Genomic DNA, 20600 nt, shown 5'->3' on the forward strand with positions numbered 1-20600 from the left:
ACCCTCTCTCACACACCCTCTCTCCAACTCTCCCACTCACTCACCCCCACTCCCTCTACCACTCTCCCACTCTCTCCCACACCCTCTCTCTCACCCTCTCTCCACTCACTCCCACACCCTCTCTCTCACACACCCACTCTCCCACGCACTCACCCCCACTCCCTCTACCACTCACTCACTCCCACTTCCTCTCCCTCTACCACTCTCTCCCACATCCTCTCTCTCACCCTCTCTCCACTCACTCCCACACCCTCTCTCACATACCCTCTCTCCAACTCTCCCACTCACTCACCCCCACTCCCTCTACCACTCTCCCACTCTCTCCCACACCCTCTCTCTCACCCTCTCTCACACTCACCCCCACTCCCTCTACCACTCACTCACTCCCACTTCCCCTCCCTCTACCACTCACTCCCACACCCTCTCTCCCCATAACTCATCTCCTACCCACACTAACTTTCCCCCTCGCTCACAATGTCACCCTCTCACCATCAATTAGAAAACGACCACATTTAGCATGGAGTATCCAATCAGAGGTAACCCTTCACAGTAAATACCTCCAATATCAGAATACAACTGCCGCGGGAGCAGTCTTCTATCAGAGTAGAGATAAAGTTGCTCATGAAGATGAAAGTGTAATATTTGTTCACGTAACAATCTGTACGCCAAAAACTGAGATAAAAGGCCAATCAGGGGTTAGGGGAGCTTTGATTACACATCAGCGCACAGTTGGGCACTTCCGTGTTTGAAACAACAACAGCAACGGTAGGAAATCGTACAATTTTTATATAAAAAAAATCTATCTACGCAGGTGTGCAGTTTTTATAACATAAAATATAATACTACAACAATATTCTAACTCTCGCTTATTTTAAAAGGAGATATTTAAGCGCGTTCTGAACAATTGCATATACATTGTGTTTAAAATGGGAAAGAAAAACATTACAATATGATATATTTTGGCTAATTCCAAAGTTGAGTAAGATGGTAGGTAACTCTTTATTATTTAATTCTATATCAGGTAAACCAATTACAGTTAATCCCTCCCGACTACCGCTACTAATCCCTGTAATTATCGCTAGCAGTATTGATTACTACTCAGATCAACGATCTACAAATGTACCGACTATCTGACTAAAACGCATTATTTTATTGATGAAGAACGCTTAAGAGACTGCATAGTCTATGTGTAAATGAATTTGTGCCCTCACCCCGCCCCTTTTCACTTTAAAACCACCAACATTTGCGTTGGGGTTCAATCTATCCACCGTGTCTTGGAAACAGTTGAGAGATCAACCGTTTAACCCTACAATGCTGAACATTGGGACCTTGGACTCATTTGGTTAAAGCGTAGATCTAGCTCCCCTGGGGACTGAGGTGATATGCCAAAAAGGGGGAGCAGGGTGATAAATATTTGAAAGCCTACTCCTCTAGACCACTCTGAGTCATTACTGGGATGAGGAATGTTGTATAAGGACGGTATGAACTGTCGTAAAATGTGAACCGTATGTTATATGTAATAATATTTGTACAATGTGTACATGAGACATTAGCATGATATTTTCCTGTCTTTTAAGTGTATAGCTCCACAGGGTCTGTATCATGATACTTGCATCCCCTATAATACATAGCTATTAGCTACCACAGATGACAGTAGTATGATATTTTCCTCCCCTATAGTGCATATCATCAATACAGAGTATGCGAAGGACCTATAATCTATAGAGAGTATGAGAAGGACCTATCATCTATAGAGAGTATGCGAAGGACCTATCATCTATAGAGAGTATGAGAAGGACCTATCATCTATATAGAGTATGCGAAGGACCTATCATCTATATAGAGTATGAGAAGGACCTATCATCTATATAGAGTATGAGAAGGACCTATCATCTATATAGAGTATGATAAGGACCTATCATCTAAAAGCAGTACGAGAAGGACCTATATAGCAATCATCTATATAGCGTATGAGCAGGACCTATCATCTATATAGAGTATGAGCAGGACCTATCATCTAAAAGCAGTATGAGAAGGACCTCCTCTCATCTATAAAGAGAATCAGAAGGACCTATCATCTCTTTAGAGTGTGAGAATGACCTATCATCTACGGAGAGTATCATAAGGACCTATCTTCTATATAGAATACGAGAAGGACCTATATAGCAATCATCTATATAGCGTATGAGAAGGACCTATCATCTATATAGAGTATGGGAAGGATCTATAATCTATATAGAGTATGATAAGGACCTATCATCTATGTAGAATACGAGAAGGACCTATCATCTATATAGCGTATGAGAAGGACCTATCATCTATATAGAGTATGAGAGGGACCTATATAATTATCATCTATATAGAGTATGAGAAGGACCTATATAGCTATTATTTATATAGAGTATGAGAAGGACCTATCATCTGTATAGCGTATGATAAGGACCTATCATTTATATAGCGTATGAGAAGGACCTATATAGCCATCATCTATATAGAGTATGAGAAGGACCTACATGTACGCCCTGTACACAGAAAATAACTGAGAACAATTACATTACAATATATAAATATTACAATTATAGAAGGATATAGTTACTATTTGAAAACAATAAACCTCTAAGCTAGCGTAAGCTGTAAGCAGGACTTACAATTAAAGCATCGTTGACAAAAACTACTGTGTGTGTGTGTGTGCGAACAAGGACAAAGAGACAAAAGATGCTGAAGCTTGTCAACAATGACACGACGATTCGTCCCAAGATGAGTATTGGGATATGGTGAAGAAACTCCCAAAATATATTTTTGATAGGTAAATATATATTACAAAAACAAAAAATAAATAAGGGCAATCAATATCAGTATAACAAGTAAGTGACGAAATGACATACCTAAAGACATGCATTTCGTGCATTTAATCTGACAGCATTTGTCAATCTCATACACTATCAAGTCGCGCCTTGCGTGTGAGTCAGCAGACCAATATAAGTGAATCAGCTCGTCAAATACCCACCGGGATTTCAGTAATTTATAATAAGAATAAATTAATAATAATAATAATAATAATTCGAGGTTCTTCTATACCGCTTTATCACAACCTATTTCGTAGGTTGTCTAAAAGCGGTTCACAAAGTATTATCCGTGGTTATAGGGCCTTTGCAACCAGCCAATATCTTTCTCAACTACCTGGGGAGCATAAAGCCGGAGCTGCCATTTCGGCGCTAATAGCTAGCATTCTACAATTCTAGCGCTGCCCAACCACGTACTAGCTGTATTTACAGCAGAGTAGACTGGAACAAGCGGAGTACAGTATCTTGCTCAAAGATACAACACAGTGCCGTGACTCGAACCCGCAACCCTTAGGTCACGATCCCGCCGTCCCACCACTAGACTACCGCGCCTCCTTATACATAAACATCCCGCAATCTTGTGTCGCACGATAAGTTATAAATTTAAATGATATTTTGTACACAACAAGTGACACACGTGTCGTTAAGATAGCCGTTAAATCGAATTGAATTGAACAACAAGAATTGAACAAAGACAATTTGACTATTAAAGTAGCGATATGATTATGATATATGCAATGAATAAACAAAGGTATCTGTTATATAAAATATGACTATAGCCGTTTACAGAAAAAAACCAAGATAATAGATTTCAAAAATCACAAGCAATGCCGATAAAAAAATCATTAGTTCGCTACATATTGTACCAATATATATTTATAAACCATAATTATTAAACAATACAAGATGACCGTATAAGGGTAATAATTAGTAATGTAAATTTGAAATTGTTTGAACAATATGCAATAAATGAATATGGACGGCGCTTTGTTTACCTACCAATTAAATATTCCTATACTCGACGTGCGGTAAAATTCTATCACTTTTAAGCTCGTCGAAACTGTTTACACGTTTATTTTACGTTAAAATGGTCCAAAACAAAGTAAGACGACTGTTATGACTTCAGGAGTCGGCGCCAGTAGCTTTCTAATACAGACGTACTGACGTCATCCTGAGGCTTAAAGGGCATAACACATCGAATAGTTAAAGGTGGTTTGAATTGTTGTTTACTGTGAGCTTAAGTTAATACCAGCTTATACCTTGTTTTGGTCTTATGACAGTCTGACTGTTGCATAATAAAGGTTAAACATATAAATGACTCCGAACGCATTTTTCTTTCCAGAACTTGCTAGTAACTCGTGAAGTCTGGTATAACGATTCTCTTTAGAAGCATGGTCCGTATTATTTTGCTATGTTTCATTGTTATGGTTGCAGTGACAAGGATTGACACCGCTTCCATCACAGATGCAAAGACGCTATTCTATAACATATCTACTGGGTATAACAAAGAAGTCAGGCCAATTGCTGACCAGAGCGATACTCTGACCGTATCTATCAATATGTATCTCATCTCTATCAAAGACTTCGATGAGGTTTCGGGAACAATGAATATCCTGGCAGTGTTTACCATTAACTGGAATGACGTGTCCCTAGTTTGGAATCCAGCCGCTTACAATGGGTTACATGACATCAACATCGGACAAAATAATATATGGCTTCCGAAACTCTATAACATCAAAGCATCGAACACATTTAGTGCAATCAGCGATTCTGACCTTTTGGTGAATATTGCAAACAATGGTGAAATCATCTGGCAGCCTGCTGGCTTCATTGACGTCAAATGTAGCCAAGACGTATCATACTTCCCATTTGATAGACAGACGTGTTCTATACAATTAGCACCATGGGGTTATTTTCAAAACAAAGTCCAGCTTCAGCCACAGAAAACGGAGGTATCTTTAGATTTCTATGAAACAAATGGAGAGTGGTCTTTGGATAGAACTATAACTGGAACGTATGTGCTCAGTGATATCAGTCTAACAATTTTTAATATTACAATTTCTCGACTTCCGGCATTTCATATTGTTAACACACTGATGCCGATATACCTGCTGCTAGTCATGAATCCACTTGTGTTTGTGTTGCCAGTTGACTCAGGTGAACGCGTGGGATTTAGTTTGACCGTGTTCCTCACCTTCACAGTATTTATCACTATCGTGAACGGTGTCCTCCCCGCCAACTCTGAAAGCATGTCCAGACTTTCCTACTTTATATTCGCCGTGCTCGTTGCTAGTGGTATCATCGCTTCAATCAACATCTTCCAACTTCGCTTGTACCACAAAGATGAAAACTTACCAGTACCTCGGTGGTTGGTCAGACTCATGCGAATCCTCGGTTGTCATTGCAGGAAGTCAAGAAGAAGAGTCATTGAAGTTTGTCCGGTGAACGCGATACCCAAGACGTTAGATCAAATTCGCAGTAAGAAAGGGCTGACAATCCAAGAAGAAGAAAACGCAACTGAAGGAATAGAGCAAGATATAACTTGGAAAGATGTGGTGAGCATTCTGGATACATTTTACATGTGCACGTTCTACACGTTAATAACGGTATGCAGCATTGTTACTCTACTCGATATGTATCAAGGGAACAAGTGATATCAACGTTACTGATGTAGCATTAATTATTCCGGTTAGATTGTCTCAGGGTAAGAGCTCAACCCCACTGATGTACCTTTGTGTGCTGTAAATCATGTTGGTCGCTGTATTATGTTTCTATGATGACATCGATGCAAAGTATTTGTTTTTCTGTGTACTCAGTGCATACACAAACATGTTTTAAGGTAAGGTATGTTAACTGATCAGAAATGGCTCAAGTACAAAACTGCGAAACTACATAAAGAAAGTGTCAATTATGAACTGACTCGAATACTTTCATCAATTTCAAACATCCGCAAAGTACGGTTAATGTATAAACATAAGATAACTTTCTGTCAAAAGTTAAAGGAGTTCCTTCAAAAATCATTTCTCAAATATATACATGTTTATGTATAACATATTGGTCGAATTAGTATATATTTCCGAATGTGTTAATAAATACTGGCTAGTAAATATTGTATTTGACCAAGATAGACAGTTTGTGTTTAGCTGAACTTGACTGGCTTTTCACCGTCAGGACTGATTTTGTCTTTGATAGCAAACCCCTTTCTAACCTCATGATCTTCACCCTCTATGAAGAAAAGGACAATATAAACCATACTACTGAGAAGTGAGCTTTGTTTTCGTTTAATATAAATTAAAGTACTAAATTTGACCTTGATCAACTTGAGAGATGATCAAGGTCAATCTTCTTTTCAAACTCGATAACTAATTTTCTGAGTATGTTACCGCGCGAATGTCGAGACCCTATCTCTTGTAGAACTTGAGAGGAAGTTTCTGAAAGATTTTGCCTTAAATAAGTACATTTAAAATTTTATCCCTACAAAAAGCAGAAAGTTGACTTTGACACAAAATATTTCCTGAGAAAAGTATGTGTATTGGCGTCCTCCACATTATACCAGAACGCAATGCTAATGAATTACACGGTTAATAAAATATTCTGAACATAGACATTTCTTTTTACCATGAAAATTGATCAAAGTCAATCAGTTTTTCAAACCTGATAGCCAAACATCACTGTATCTAACATATCAAGCATACAGACCCTAGACCTCGTAGAATTTCAGAAGTTTTTTACAGGTTGTTACCATATATGGCTCATTTAAACTTTGATCATTTCAAAAAAACAAAAGTTGACCACTGAGATAAAAATACTAATGGAGAAAAAGTTTTGTATTATTCAACTTGACATTAAACTTAATAGCTGTAGCCATTATTGAATTAATTGCAACTAAGCCAGAAACGGATAGGACGCCATTGCTGCCATTCTGGATTGTTTATTAAGTGAAAAACGTAACAAAATTTAACATCATATTTTTCTAACAAAAACAATAATTACACAAATACTAAAAAGTCAAGTAAACTATATAATCTACACAACTCATAATCAATTGAATAGGTTATGTTTTAGTTAGATCGTTGACCTTGATAAAATCAGAAGCGCGGATACATAACGTTATTTCATGGTGACCTATACTGGATTATTGGGATCAACGGTCAAAATAACACACCATCGATTGGTGAGTACAATACAATGTGGCACAATAAATTAATCCCAGCTATAATTCTTTTACTAAGTACCGCCATTTAAATAATTTAAATCCCTGGTAAAGGGATAAGGATAAAAGAGTCAGGGAAATGTCAGTTCATTAGAAGTCAAGAGCATTCACGTGTATATGTCGTGTTATTATGATGTTTTCAATTACTGTTTATGATTGACAACTCTGTAGTGATACACTCTAACACACATGCGTATACAATGAATTGTGCGTTCTCTATAATGAAGTGTAACAAAGTAGCAATACCACACTGGGTAATGTAGTCGTAGTGACGCAGTGTGTAGTAGTGAACAGTTTTACAGAGATCATAGGGAATTTTTACAAACTCTAGAACGATTTTTGATCAAATTAATAGCCTCAACTCACAATCAATATTGGTCAGAATATTGTCACATCTTTATTTTTAGCATTAAGTTTTATATATTCAATAAACATGATCAAGTGTTATTTGCATCTTTTAAACATGTTTTTACTGATGTAGCACAAAGTTTGATGACTGAAATTTCCTTTTACTGTTGTATGTTACTTATATTAAACTTTCAACACTTCTGTAGTTTTTGTCTTGTATAAATTATCAATTGTTATTTTCGGTACTTCACAAATACAGGAATCAGTGTAATAATATCCAGGTTAAGGCTATCAAAAAAAAGTTTGTTAAGAAACAATGTGACTACGTAGCAGTATATAAGGAGCAACATAATACTAAGATAAACATTCTGGATCTGTATATTCCTTTCACAACCGTCAATGAGACAGCACTTCTGTTACATAAAATTGAATATCAGATGTTAGATATCAGTAAATAGAGATGGCAATATGGTAAACCGATATATATATATATATATTCCTTTCGACAAATCTAGAAAAACAGATTTTGTATTGCATTAAAAGGTAAATGAAAAGATTGCGATAAACTAAGTCAATGGCGACTGTTAACTATGCTTCTGATTTTATTGTCTGCTAACCGTAACTACTTGATGCCGTAACAAATTATTTAAGTAGTCCTATCCTTTAAGATTAATATATATATATTGAAAGCAGGTGATACCTAACTAAGATACTGTCCGACTCGATAATCCTACGTCGTTTCACTGGTTTGGGAAGTGATGTGAGAGATTGTCGATAATTGGTAATGCTGAAACGTACTGAATGCACGTTTCCATAGAACCAAATGGAAATTTAGCGTCCACCATGTTTACAACGAGACTTAGTACGGAGTAATTTACTAGCGGGGGAAAGTGCGGTCAACCAATCAAAATCTGTCGAGGTCATATAAGCTGAATTAATATGCAAAAGTATGAAATGGGTGTATTCACTACATAACAGGTGAGTTATATGAAAAATAAAAAGAGCATATGACACGTCCTTTATATATCATTTTAATAATAAATATTTTTATAATATATAACATATCATATAATTTTGCTCCATGTGAATTTTTAATATATGTTCATAGTGTTCCGTAAAAAATTTGGCAGAAAATCTATGTAATAAAATATCTAAACTAGGGGAAAAAACTGGAATTTGTTTTCTAGATTAATATATAAAACGTTAAGGAGGATACAGTCTTATACAATGTACCTGTAATTTAATACATTCAAAGTAGAAGTTTGGCAAGTATCCAATACTCTTTAAGAACATCAATGCTTCATCTGTTTGTAGCTTACTAATGCAGATGCACTAACCTAATGGAGAGGTTTAAAGCTTATACAACCGAGCAGGTTAAGGTAGTGTGTTTTGTTTTAGGTCCAAGCCGGCGTATTTTATGTTTAAGCCGTTTGTCGACCTGGCGTTTGAACACCTGAGATTAAAATTAAAAAAAAAACTGGTCTACAATTTACCTTAAACAAACATGATTCGTGACTTATTGTTATGTGTAATAGGTTTGGCTGTTGTGACAAGGAAAAACACCGCTTCTATCATAAATGCAAAGGCGCTATTAAGTAACATAACGACTGGGTATAACAAAGACATCCGGCCAATTGCTGACCAGAACAATACTTTGAACGTGTCTATCGATATGTACCTCAACTCTATCAAAGACTTCGGTGAAGTTTCTGGGACGTTAAGTATCCTCGGCACGTTTGTTATTCATTGGGATGACGTGTCCCTAGCTTGGAATCCAGCTTACTACGGTGGTTTGGAGCAAATATCGATGGGACAAAATAATATATGCCTCCTACACTCTATAAAATCAAAGCATCGAACGCATTTAGTGCCATCAGCGATTCCGGCTTTTTGGTGAAGATTTTATGCAAAAGTAAAATCACCTGGCAGCCTAGTGGCTTTATCGATGTCAAATGTAACCCAGCCGTGTCTTACTTCCTATTTGATAGACAGACGTGTACTATTGAATTAGCACCATGGGGTTATTTACAAAACGAAGTCAATCTCCAGCCACTGCAAACGGAACTCTTTTGGGTTTTTATGAATCTAATGGTGTTTGGTCCTTGGTTAAAACCACATCAGGAACGTCTGTGTTCAATGGTTGCAGCATAGCGACATTTGCTATGATAATTTCCCGACTTCCGGCATTTCTTATTGTTAACACACTGATGCCGATATACCTGTTACTGGTCATAGATCCACTTGTGTTTTTGTTGCCAGGTGACTCAGGTGAACGCGTGGGATTTAGTTTGACCGTGTTCCTCACTTTCACAGTTTTCATCACTATCGTGAACGATGTCCTCCTTGCCAACTCTGAAAGCATGTCCAGACTTTCCTACTTTATATTCGCCGTGCTCGTTGCTAGTGGTATCATCGCTTCAATCAACATCTTCCAACTTCGCTTGTACCACAAAGATGAAAACTTACCAGTACCTCGGTTGTTGGTCAGAGTCATGTGAATCCCTGACTGTCAGTGCAGAAAGTAAAGAAGAAGAAGAGTCACTGTTGTATTCCCGGAGAACACGGAATCAAAATCGACGAATCAAAACCGCAGTAAGAAAGGACTGGTGATCCCAGTAGAAAAAGGCACAGAAGATACAGACGAAAGAACGACGTGGAAGGATAGGGTGCGCATTCTTGACAATTTTTTTCATATGTCTTTCATATAGTATAATAACTGTCAATAGCATCGCTACTCTTGTCAGTATGTCCAAAGGGGACAATTTATCTCTACCAGACTGCTTCTAGCTTAATCAATATGCATATTGATCATAATAATTTATAAAACAACTGAAATTACAACTAAAGCGACAGTTAAAGAAGATTCCAGACATGAACACAGGTTATAGTGAGTTTTCTCTCTAACTCCTTGTTTACATTACATGATCATGTACTTTTAAACAGATACCGTGTAGTCCTTTCAGAAGTTTGGTGACGTTTCTGATCGTGAATAAAATATTTCGTATAAAGCAGACTCAAAAATATATAAGAATTAAAAAAAGTACAAAAGTAGCCAGTAACCGATTAGTCCGAATTATTCTGACGTGTTATTGACCTTTTTTTTTTATATCCATCTGTCGTCGATTAACTCCGGCCCTCTATAATATGCGGGAAATAAGCGACCCGCGCCCGGGTCACACTTCAAACTGATAATTTAGAAACAAATTGTCACTTTCACACGCATGTCTAGGTGGTATCAATAACATGTTATAAAGATCATTACGGAAAGTATTTTCCAACGTTTTCTATACCAACCCATGTTTTTAATAGAAATTGGGGCATGAGCAATGTCACATGACTTGACGAGATCTCGCGTTACCAAAGGTATTTCCCAACGTTATGACGTAGGCCGGCGAGATTTTATTCACGTGGCATAAGAAGGCGGGGCTATAAAAAAACTAGAGTAAAACAGAGTAAGTTTGAAAGAATATGTTTTTAGTGATTGTTTTGGTTGTTTGAGGCATGGAATTTTATGTTCATCTTGTGCATACAGAAAAGATCTTTCGATCCATGTGCGACATGTGTGTGAAAGTGACGATTTGCTTCTAAATTATCAGTTTGAAGTGCGACCCGGGCGCGGGTCGCTTATTTCCCGCATATTATAGAGGGCCGGAGTTCTGACGTTAATCGACGACAGACCGATATAAAAAAAAAGTCGATAAAACGTCAGAATAATTCGGACTAGTTACCGATATAATCGAACATTATAGAAAGCGGAACAGTGTACTCAAGTAATGACCCGGGTATTACCAAAATCCCGGATAAATAACGCTGATTACTTTATATGTAATCGGATTAAGGGAAGTGGGATTAATGGTAAACATAACACGGTAATAAAGGGGCTATACTGGAGAGGTTAATCCTAGATATGAAAATGTTTTTCTGTCCTAAGCTTGTTTGGATGGACTATACATTTTTGTTCAAATGTCAGCCTTAGTTCACATTCAAGGTGAGAATATTGTCACATTTTTACAATTTCCTATTCAGTATTATATATGATAATCAAGTAATCAATATCAACCAGTAGTTACATGTTTCCAGATTTCTTTTGTCATTGTACATGTACGTAGATCACAAAAAATTGTCTTCAGCGTTCATGTTATGCTAATAAAAATTCAAACATTAGTGCATTGTCATATGTGATCTACTTCAGGGAAAGTGTATCTGTTGTGTGTAGAGTAACTACAAACACTGTTAATATAAAGGTAATTAAGGATCTCTATACCACCGCCAAAACTGTATCTGTGTATAATAAACTATTTTGTTCAGGCAGAACATAAGTCATTTCCGAAAACCATATTGCGAGAATTTTATAAAAAACGACACAGTTAAAATAAACAAAATAATCGACAAACGTGTTCTGGGTGTAAGAAGTTATGCCGGGCTGGACCGAGATTCGAACCCTGAACTTCAGTTTGTTACACAATCGATCTAACCGACTGAGCTACCGTGTAAATGATAATATTCTGGTCCATCTGTACTACAGTTACAGGGATCCTTCAGGGACCACATACTGTTTACGTTAAATCTTCATTACAAAATATCAGGTACAAGAGATATCTCTCTGAAATATAGATGCCGCTGTGTTATAGTGATAATTCCAGAAGCAGAATGGTTTGCATGGTAATAAGGGGGCTATATGGAAACATTGCTATGCTAGGGTGGGTTTGTTTTGATTTCATAACTTATGAACAAGTACGATTTTTTTTATATCAAATAACTACTTCGGGCAATTTTTGCGAAATCGTTAAGTTTTAACATAATCTAACTTCATCAAATGGGTTAAAACATGAAAACAATAAACCTTAATTGACATGATCTTGTTATAAAAATATTATAAAAATCAAGCTTTTTGTCCCTTAGATAACAGTGAGGAGGATATAACTTGTACACAGAATGATTACCTATCCTGTAATAACTGTGTCATACATGGTATTTCCAACGTTAACATTCCACATCAAAAACGAAAGTAGAATATCATTTTTTAAACGATAAACTAGAGATATTCGATAATTAAAACTAAATATAAGTTCATATGTTAATGATAAGAAATTAAAAACACAACATTTCAATCGTCTATACATTCACACAAAAATAGTGATAAAAATGTTGGTTATATTTTTAACGATGTATCCATCTCACCGAGCAAAATAAGTCTAATCGCTCTTAAGCTATAACATGATTGGTCTATAAATACAATTATATCGTTTTCACATGTAAACAAAATACTTTATTTTTTGTTGTTTATTCCTAATCAAAATCCCAAATACATTTAGCGTAATGTTTGTGCCAAGTGACGTAAGTCACCAATGTGTGTTATGCACTGTCTCAGTTCACTGACTTCACAGTCAACACAATATACATACATACATGCATATGTATCAGGGCCAGTGTACACCATTTAAAGGCGTGCAGTTAGTCCACGCCCAATCCTGTGAGATGACAAACCTTAAGAATGAGGATAGTTCACAAGGTTATTCAAACACGTTTCGTCTATTAACTTAATTGGTCAAAATTTACTTTTGAGTTGCATCAACATCTGTTCAAATGCGCTTATAATAAAAAAAAATGAAATTATTAAATAAATAAGAAAAGTACTTCAGACGTTTTGATCGTGAATCTTTTACGTCACAATAAGACATCAGAATAAAGGGCCTTTAGGTCATTCAACATACATGGTATTTATGAATATTTGTTTCTACTTATGCCAATAGGCCTATTCATATATACCAAATTATTAGGAAAACGTTTGCACATAACTGGTGTAGATGAAGCGCTCTAATCTTGAACACTTAAATGATTTGACGCGTTCGTTGCCACATAAACAGGAATCAGTTTGTTAAACTACCGGTTAACATTACTGTTTGTGCCTTTTTTGTGATGTCTTTCCTCTTCATTAAGCATCTCCTCAGTTTGTGTATTTTGTATTTACAACAAAGAATATCATTTAATTTTCATAATACAAATATATGTCAGTTAAGGGAATTAAATCGCCCTGTACATTCTGCAAAGTCTCTATCCGGACGTTTTAAGACACTACCATAACTACAACGTTATATTGATACTTCACAAGGACAAGATCCGAACCTGAATCGGATACAAATGAGAAATACAAGGTTCACAATCTCCCTTATGACGATAAATGACTTAATATTTCTTAAATTGACGGATCTGCGTTTTAAATGAAAGTCTATTGACCAAATCACCGAATTAAAAAGGTGTGAGATCTAACCACATTAGTGCACATTTACGCTTCCGTAATCTGGGAATGTAATATTTCGGGAAGAAAAGTTAACATTAATGCGAAATAACATGAAGCAGTGCTTTAGAACAATAAGGTATGATTTAAGGAATGTAATAAAAGAAATACTAGACATGGGTCTTTATCCCTGACGCAGGTCGTGTGTGTAGTAACGGGTGTGTTCGCCTTAAACCTACCTGTGACCTACCTGTGACTTATTAAGTTGTTTCCCGGAAAGCAAATCACTTCCTTGTTTGAATTGTATGCTCCATGGCTAACTCACTGGGTTTCTTGTGTTGTTTCTTTTTCACTTTTCTAATGTCCTTTCTTCTCCAAACTGTTGGATTCTTCACTCCAAACTGGGTAACATGGAAAGGATGCGAGGAACAGGGACTTTTCGGCTATTCCACTTCAAATACAACTAGTGAATGCATCGGCGGTGGTGATTGTAGGTATTGGTAAACTGTTGACGATATGCAAATGTGTACTATTACAACAAAAGCATTTTATTGAAAGACAATGCATTAGAAAGGACGTAAGGAAGTCGTCATACATTTTTTTTATCTTTAATCTATAAAACTATGATTCCTACGATCCTCTTATTGAAGCGAATGTTAAAAAAACCCAATTACGTCAGATATTTGTTTGGGTAAGAAGGTGTAAACAAAAATATAATTTTGTCATGTGACATATCCTGTTTTACTAGTTCGCAGCGGGTATTTCCATCAGTAGTGTCATTTACACCACTAAAACGAAAGTAGAACATTTTTAATCTTATTCTCTCATTCTGATTTAAATTTTCTGTTAACCTTATTGACATTGAAAGTATTGATCTTGTTCAAGTATTTTATGTCGTAGCTTCGACAAGATGGCCCAGAAACAGAACTACAGAATGAATTGTGATATTTTTTGTTATCTTAGATTGAACAATGTTTTGTTTTCCCTTTTTAGACTTCCATCATCAGGTGGTGGGATGATCAAATCGTCCTTCGTCTGTGGTTTCTGGTCCGTTCATTCCTAAACGATTATGCTATCGCAATTTCTAGAAAATAAGTACTGGTTGTTTCTTTCTCAAATTTCATATGAAGGTTCCAATTTGTCCATTGTTGTACACGTTTCGTTTTTGGAATAATCCGGAGAAAAAGCTTGCCACCAAGTTTGTTACCACTATTTCTCAAGAAGAACTCGAGACATCTTTATTTAATTTCTTGTGTGGGCTCCTCCAATCCCTTAGTTATATATGTTATATTTAGGACTGAGCAAGAAAATGAGCTGGCAAGAAGGCAGCCATCTTAAATTTGAGAGCTCAAGTTTGTTATCTCTATTTCTCAAGAAGTAAACAATGAACAACGGCCTCATTTTGAATGGACACTCTCAAAAGCAGCTGTATGGAAAATTTATGCAAAAGTTACCACAAGATATATTAACTGTTGACAACTGTTCCAGCAGATAGGAGAAAAGCATAGAAATGAATGGAAAAATCAAACTCAAAAAGAATTAATGAAAATGTTACGATGGTGGGCACCAAGTTCCCTCTGGGATCTTCTGTTATAACATACATAATGCAACAAATCATAAAATTTTTGAATTTGAATTCCCAGTCACTTTAATACCGTACGTTGTGCACACACACACCATTTAAATGTCTAATACCCGACAGTGATTAACAATTCGTGGAATTGTAAAGGTTCACAGCAATTGTTTTTTTTCCTGTGACTCTTTAAATAAAAATACGGCATACAGATCATTTGCTATGCATTCTGTGCTTGTGTGTATATGCTGTAGTTATGTCCCCCAAACAAAGTTTGGTGACATATTGTTTTTGGTCCGTTTCTTCTTCTTCTTCTTACAGACCTTAATAAAACTTTGCAAACAAAAAGATGACGAGGAGTGCACATGGGGTTTTGTATTCCGATTGTTACCATAGCAAATACACGGAGGCTTCTGATTAGTCGAAATTTAGATATTGTTCGATTTTGATGAAAATTGATTTATAGGGTATACGAGGACTGCGAATTTAACCGCATAGGTTTCGTTGCCATAGCAACCACACGGTGGCTTCTGACTGATTGGTCGAAACTTGGATATTGTTCGATTTTAATGAAAATTGGTATGTAGGGGTATTAGGGGACTGAAAATTCAATCGCATAGGTTTCGTTACCATAGCAACCACACGGAGGGTTCTGTTTGGTCGAAATTTAAGTATTGTTTGATTTCACTCAAATTTAGTATGTACATTGTGGGAGTATTATGGCAATGCGATTCTTTTCAGATGCATCTATGCGACTATGGGGGCAGTTTGGGGAAATCTGTAATGGTCCCCCATTACGATTTGTACATGTTAATCTTTTGTTTGTATGCTATCGCTGAGATATATTTCGTGATAGACTTTGTGCTGTTGTGTTGGTGCTGTGGTACATAATGTGCTCGTGTGTGATGACTATGTGGTATAATTATTCGTTGTACAAAATGTATGTTATCTTTGTGCTGAAGCTGTGGTTTGTTTTCTATTTCTGTTGACTTTGTTTTGTAGTTGTACCGGTATTTGTCATTGTGATATATTTTTTCTTCGTGTTGGACGCGATGAAATGTTTACGTTGTGGTATATAATTCAGACTTGCTTGTTAGGACATTCTATCTTTACTGACACTGTGTTACATTTTGTCCCTACATGTTTACACCTTTAAATTTTATCTCTTTTAATTTTACGGCAAAAATAAGGATCCCTGTTTCATTGCAAGTAAACATGCCTACAGTAAATTTTGCTTAATATCATTTTAGCTATAACTGATTGTTAAGACAATTTTCCATTCATTGTCCCTAAATATGTTTAGTCTAAATATGCGTTCGTTTAAGACATCAGCTCAGCAGCCCTTGGCCTACAAGCAACGTCATTCGCCATCCACCTGCTCGTTTGTTTGACCTCGATATGGCTAATGTGCTGTAGCGGAGACGATGACGATGACGATGACGATGACGTTGGATGCTGTTTATGTTGTGCCGGATGCTCCATCATGATGTACCCAGCTGCAGGTATGTTAACTTCTGCTTGTTTGTAGATGTCTTTTAGAAACAATTTTGCAGCGTATTTTCTAGTTCTTCCTTTTTTTACATTTTCCCGCATTTTTGCATTGAAATGCTTTTAATTAGCACTCAACGTCAATCCGAATGTCAACTGGAAATATAAAACATGGCGTGCGCAAGCGCGTCATGTGGATTTTCCGTTTGACCTTATATTGACAATGCATGCCATCTGAAAGCAGTCCATGCATAAAAACGAGAAAACACCAAAAAGGGAAGAACAAGAAAATGCCTTTTATTCCTTAACCACTTAAAAGTTCAATTTGGTAGAAATTCAAACGACTCTATCAAAGTTCGGCAAAAACGTATGTATTAGTCGCCTAAACTTGTTGAATAAATAAAACGGCTATCTTTAAGGGGTGGTCAGCGTTATTGAAGTAACAATTATGACAATTATTCCATAGCAAATCCCAAAACTACACAAATGTGTGACCGTTCTTTAAAAGTTATCAAACAAGATTTATGCATTCATGGCATTACCAATAAAATGGACTTTTATCCCGTAACAATAGTATCAAGCTACATATTCGTAAATAATTTGCTTTGATATTATTTTTTTGGGAAATTACCTCATAGTTCTCATTTAAATTTAAATTAAGAAAAATACATAGGCGTATACTTATGATAACTGCTTACGAGGAGTGAAACAGTGACTTCAATGCCAGGCTACAGAACTTAGCTCTTTATGGAATTTCACACAGGGTTATTCAGTATAATCGGATGTGGTGTGATGTCTACCATAGACGTGCCCGAATTCTCGTACGGTTATTCCTTCGGCCTGTGTCTCGCCAGTGGTGTCTACGTCATGCTTCAAGTTAGTATCCAGTGTTTAAAAGAGGTTTGAATATGTTATGAACTACTGTCATATATTCATGAATTTCTGAAACAAAAAAACCCAACATCATTTGGTCGTGATTCGAACTATATTGTAACTTTTAAACTTTGAGATGTATTTGCTATCTACAGATTTGCGACAACGATTCAGTCCTTTTATTTACTATCAAACAGGCTATCCTAGTATGCTACTGCCTATGCAAAGCCAGCGACGACGATGACGACTTCTCGGCATCCCGACAGACTCCAACCACTGTGGCGACCACTGGTGCCAGCGGTCAGCTTAATCTCGCGTACAACCACCAAGAACAACATGTAGCTGTTGTTGTGACGGAGAGGGAGGAACAAGCAATGTCTAATGGAGTCATGATATTACGCAAGTTGAGGATCATGCAGATCGTTAGACTTGGTCGCTGAACACAAAACTAGCAACTCGCTTCAATGTTTGTCAAGGTGTGTTACGCGCCAATCAAAGGCTTCAAAAGGGCTCAGATAATTTTCTTATCATTTTTGTTTGGTGTTGTTTTAACTAGATACCGTTCTGCTATTTTGTATATTTATTTCGGAACACTTTTAATCTTTTAATCCAATCTTTTGACATTTAGTACCACTGATATGCCTTGAATGAACGAAATGGCAAAATGGTGCAGCGTAAATATTTACTTCGCTTAGCTTTCTTCATCTACATTCTATTTAAATAATAATAACGCCGTCTCTGGACATGGTTTTGGACTTCCGTTCTTGCGGTCTTCGTGTATGTTTGAAAATAACTGTTTTGATATCTCTATATCTGTATGGCCACTGATCAGATTTATTTACACTCTGTGTATCTGTGTATTTAACTTTTAACATTTTGATTTTGAATTAAATATGACTTTATTCAATCTTGATGTATCTTATTTCTAAAACATTTTTAGCTCACCTGGCCAAAGGAAAAGTGAGCGTATGCCATGGCGAAGCGTCCGTCGTTCGTCGTTCATCCGTCGTCTGTCGTCCGTCCGTCAACTTTTCCTTTAAAACGCTACTTGTCCTGAACGGCTTGGTGGAATTTAACTCAATTTGGCATGAAACGTTTCTTGGGCCAAGGGCACTCAATTCTGGGAGGAGAGGGACGGGACCCAATAGGGGAAATAGAGGTAAAACCTTAAAAATCCTTCTTCAACCGTAGGGATTAAGGAATGTTATCCTTATTTAGTCTGGAGCATCCTTGGGCCAAGCGGACACATTTTTTTGTATAAATGATAGGTGTGNACATCCTTGTTCTTCTGTAGGAATGACAAGATTTTGTCCATATTTGGTCTAATGCATCATTTGGTGAAGGAGACCTGATTTTGTATCAACGGTGGTTCTGACACCCTGGGGGCAGAGGGGCGGGGCCAATAGGGGAAACATAGCAAATTCTTCAAAATCCCTCTTTTCATGTAGATATAACAGGAGTTTGTCCAATTGCATATAAACATAACCCCTGACTAACCACGCAATACATGTACACTACCAACAACATTTAGCTGTTCCAACTGCAATTTTGCTTACATTTCCAGGTTAGCGATACAGGCCCACTGGTTTTTATGACAAATGATAAATAACCTATTTTTTGGTAAATTAACTGAAAAAAAGAGGAATGTTTAACATTACATTTATTGAACCATATTTAGAACTTTTATAAAAATCATGTCATTTTCTACTGGTCGTATTTGACAACAAATCAACATTACTGACGCCCGGCTACTGTAACCTTTTGGATAATTATGAGACAGTTACCCTTAATACTATCTACTTATCAATTTCTATGGGCTTATATATGCTTTGTTTAGAATCTTCTTCTGTATTAATCAATGAAGATCAATAATACTAAGTTGAGGCTCTTATACCGCTTTTATTTCAAACATGGTCGTTTCAAAGCGGTTCACATATTATCATCCGTGGCTATTTGTTATTTACAACCAGCCAACATCTTTCTCGTCTCCATGGGGAGCATGTACATTGTAGCCGGTGCTGCTATTAAGGCGATCACAGCTAGCATTCAACAGTCCCAGTATCTTCTTCAAGGTTACAACTCAATGTCATGACAGGATTCGAACCCGCGATCCTTCGTTCATGAGCCCGGCGTCCTAGCCTCAAAGCACACATTTTAAAAGACTACATACTATTGTATATAATTAGGATGTTATAATAAACAAGAGGTCCAGAGGGCCTGTATCGCTCACCTGAATATGTTTAAGATTATTGGTATGAAGTAAAGATATAGCACTCCATGGTAGGTGCTGTAAGATCAAGTACTTGAGATATAGCGAGAACAAACTTCAAACAGGGCCCCACCCATATGCCCCTAGAGGGGTTATACCCACCAATTATACAAAATTGAGTCCCCTTGACCCAATGATGCTTCAGACTAAATAAGGATAATCCCTTAATCCTAATGGTCAAAGAAGGATATTAAAGGTTTTACCTCCATTTCTCCTATTAGGCCCGCCCTTCTGCCCCCTGGAAGACCACATCCACTGCTTATACAAATTGAGTCCCCTTGGCCCAAGGATAGTTCAGACTAAATTAGGATAAAATCCCTTAATCCTTATGGTATAAGAAGGATTTGAAAGGTTTAACCTCTGTTTTCCCCATTGGGCACGCCTCTCCGCATCCAGGGTGTCAGACACACCGTTTATACAAAATTGGTTCCCCTTCACCCAAGTTTGCCGTATATGTAGAGTGCTACGTAATATGTGTCGTGTTTTTAGTGCTATGTTATGTATGTGGTTTGTGTAGTGTGCTATATCATGTGTATGGTATGTAGAGTGCTATGCAATGTGTGGTTTATATAAAGTGCTATGTCATGTGCTTGGTTTATCTAGTGCTATGTTATGTTTGTGGTTTATATAAAGTGCTATGTAATGTGTTTGTTTTGTGTAATGTGTTATGTCATGTGTGTGGTATTTCTTGTGTGCTATGTAATGTCTGTGGTTTAGTTAATGCTATGAAATGTTTGTGGTATGTATGAGTGCGA

At 36.8% G+C, this 20600-nt stretch overlaps 2 protein-coding genes across 2 annotated transcripts; both read left to right on the plus strand.

Annotated features, from left to right (window-relative positions):
* Positions 1–4212: 4212 nt before the first annotated feature.
* Positions 4213–10469, plus strand: LOC110442369 (neuronal acetylcholine receptor subunit alpha-2-like). The gene is made up of 2 exons (XM_021485941.1): positions 4213–5398; positions 9664–10469. The coding sequence occupies exons 1-2, from the start codon at positions 4235–4237 to the stop codon at positions 9694–9696; spliced, it is 1197 nt and encodes a 398-aa protein (XP_021341616.1). The 5' UTR covers positions 4213–4234; the 3' UTR covers positions 9697–10469.
* A 3452-nt stretch (positions 10470–13921) lies between these two features.
* Positions 13922–18483, plus strand: LOC110442380. The gene is made up of 4 exons (XM_021485962.1): positions 13922–14132; positions 16541–16717; positions 17467–17579; positions 17774–18483. The coding sequence occupies exons 1-4, from the start codon at positions 13955–13957 to the stop codon at positions 18014–18016; spliced, it is 711 nt and encodes a 236-aa protein (XP_021341637.1). The 5' UTR covers positions 13922–13954; the 3' UTR covers positions 18017–18483.
* Positions 18484–20600: the final 2117 nt, after the last annotated feature.

Source organism: Mizuhopecten yessoensis, unplaced genomic scaffold (genome assembly GCF_002113885.1).
Source record: "Mizuhopecten yessoensis strain PY_sf001 unplaced genomic scaffold, ASM211388v2 scaffold716255, whole genome shotgun sequence".
NCBI lineage: Eukaryota > Metazoa > Mollusca > Bivalvia > Pectinida > Pectinidae > Mizuhopecten > Mizuhopecten yessoensis.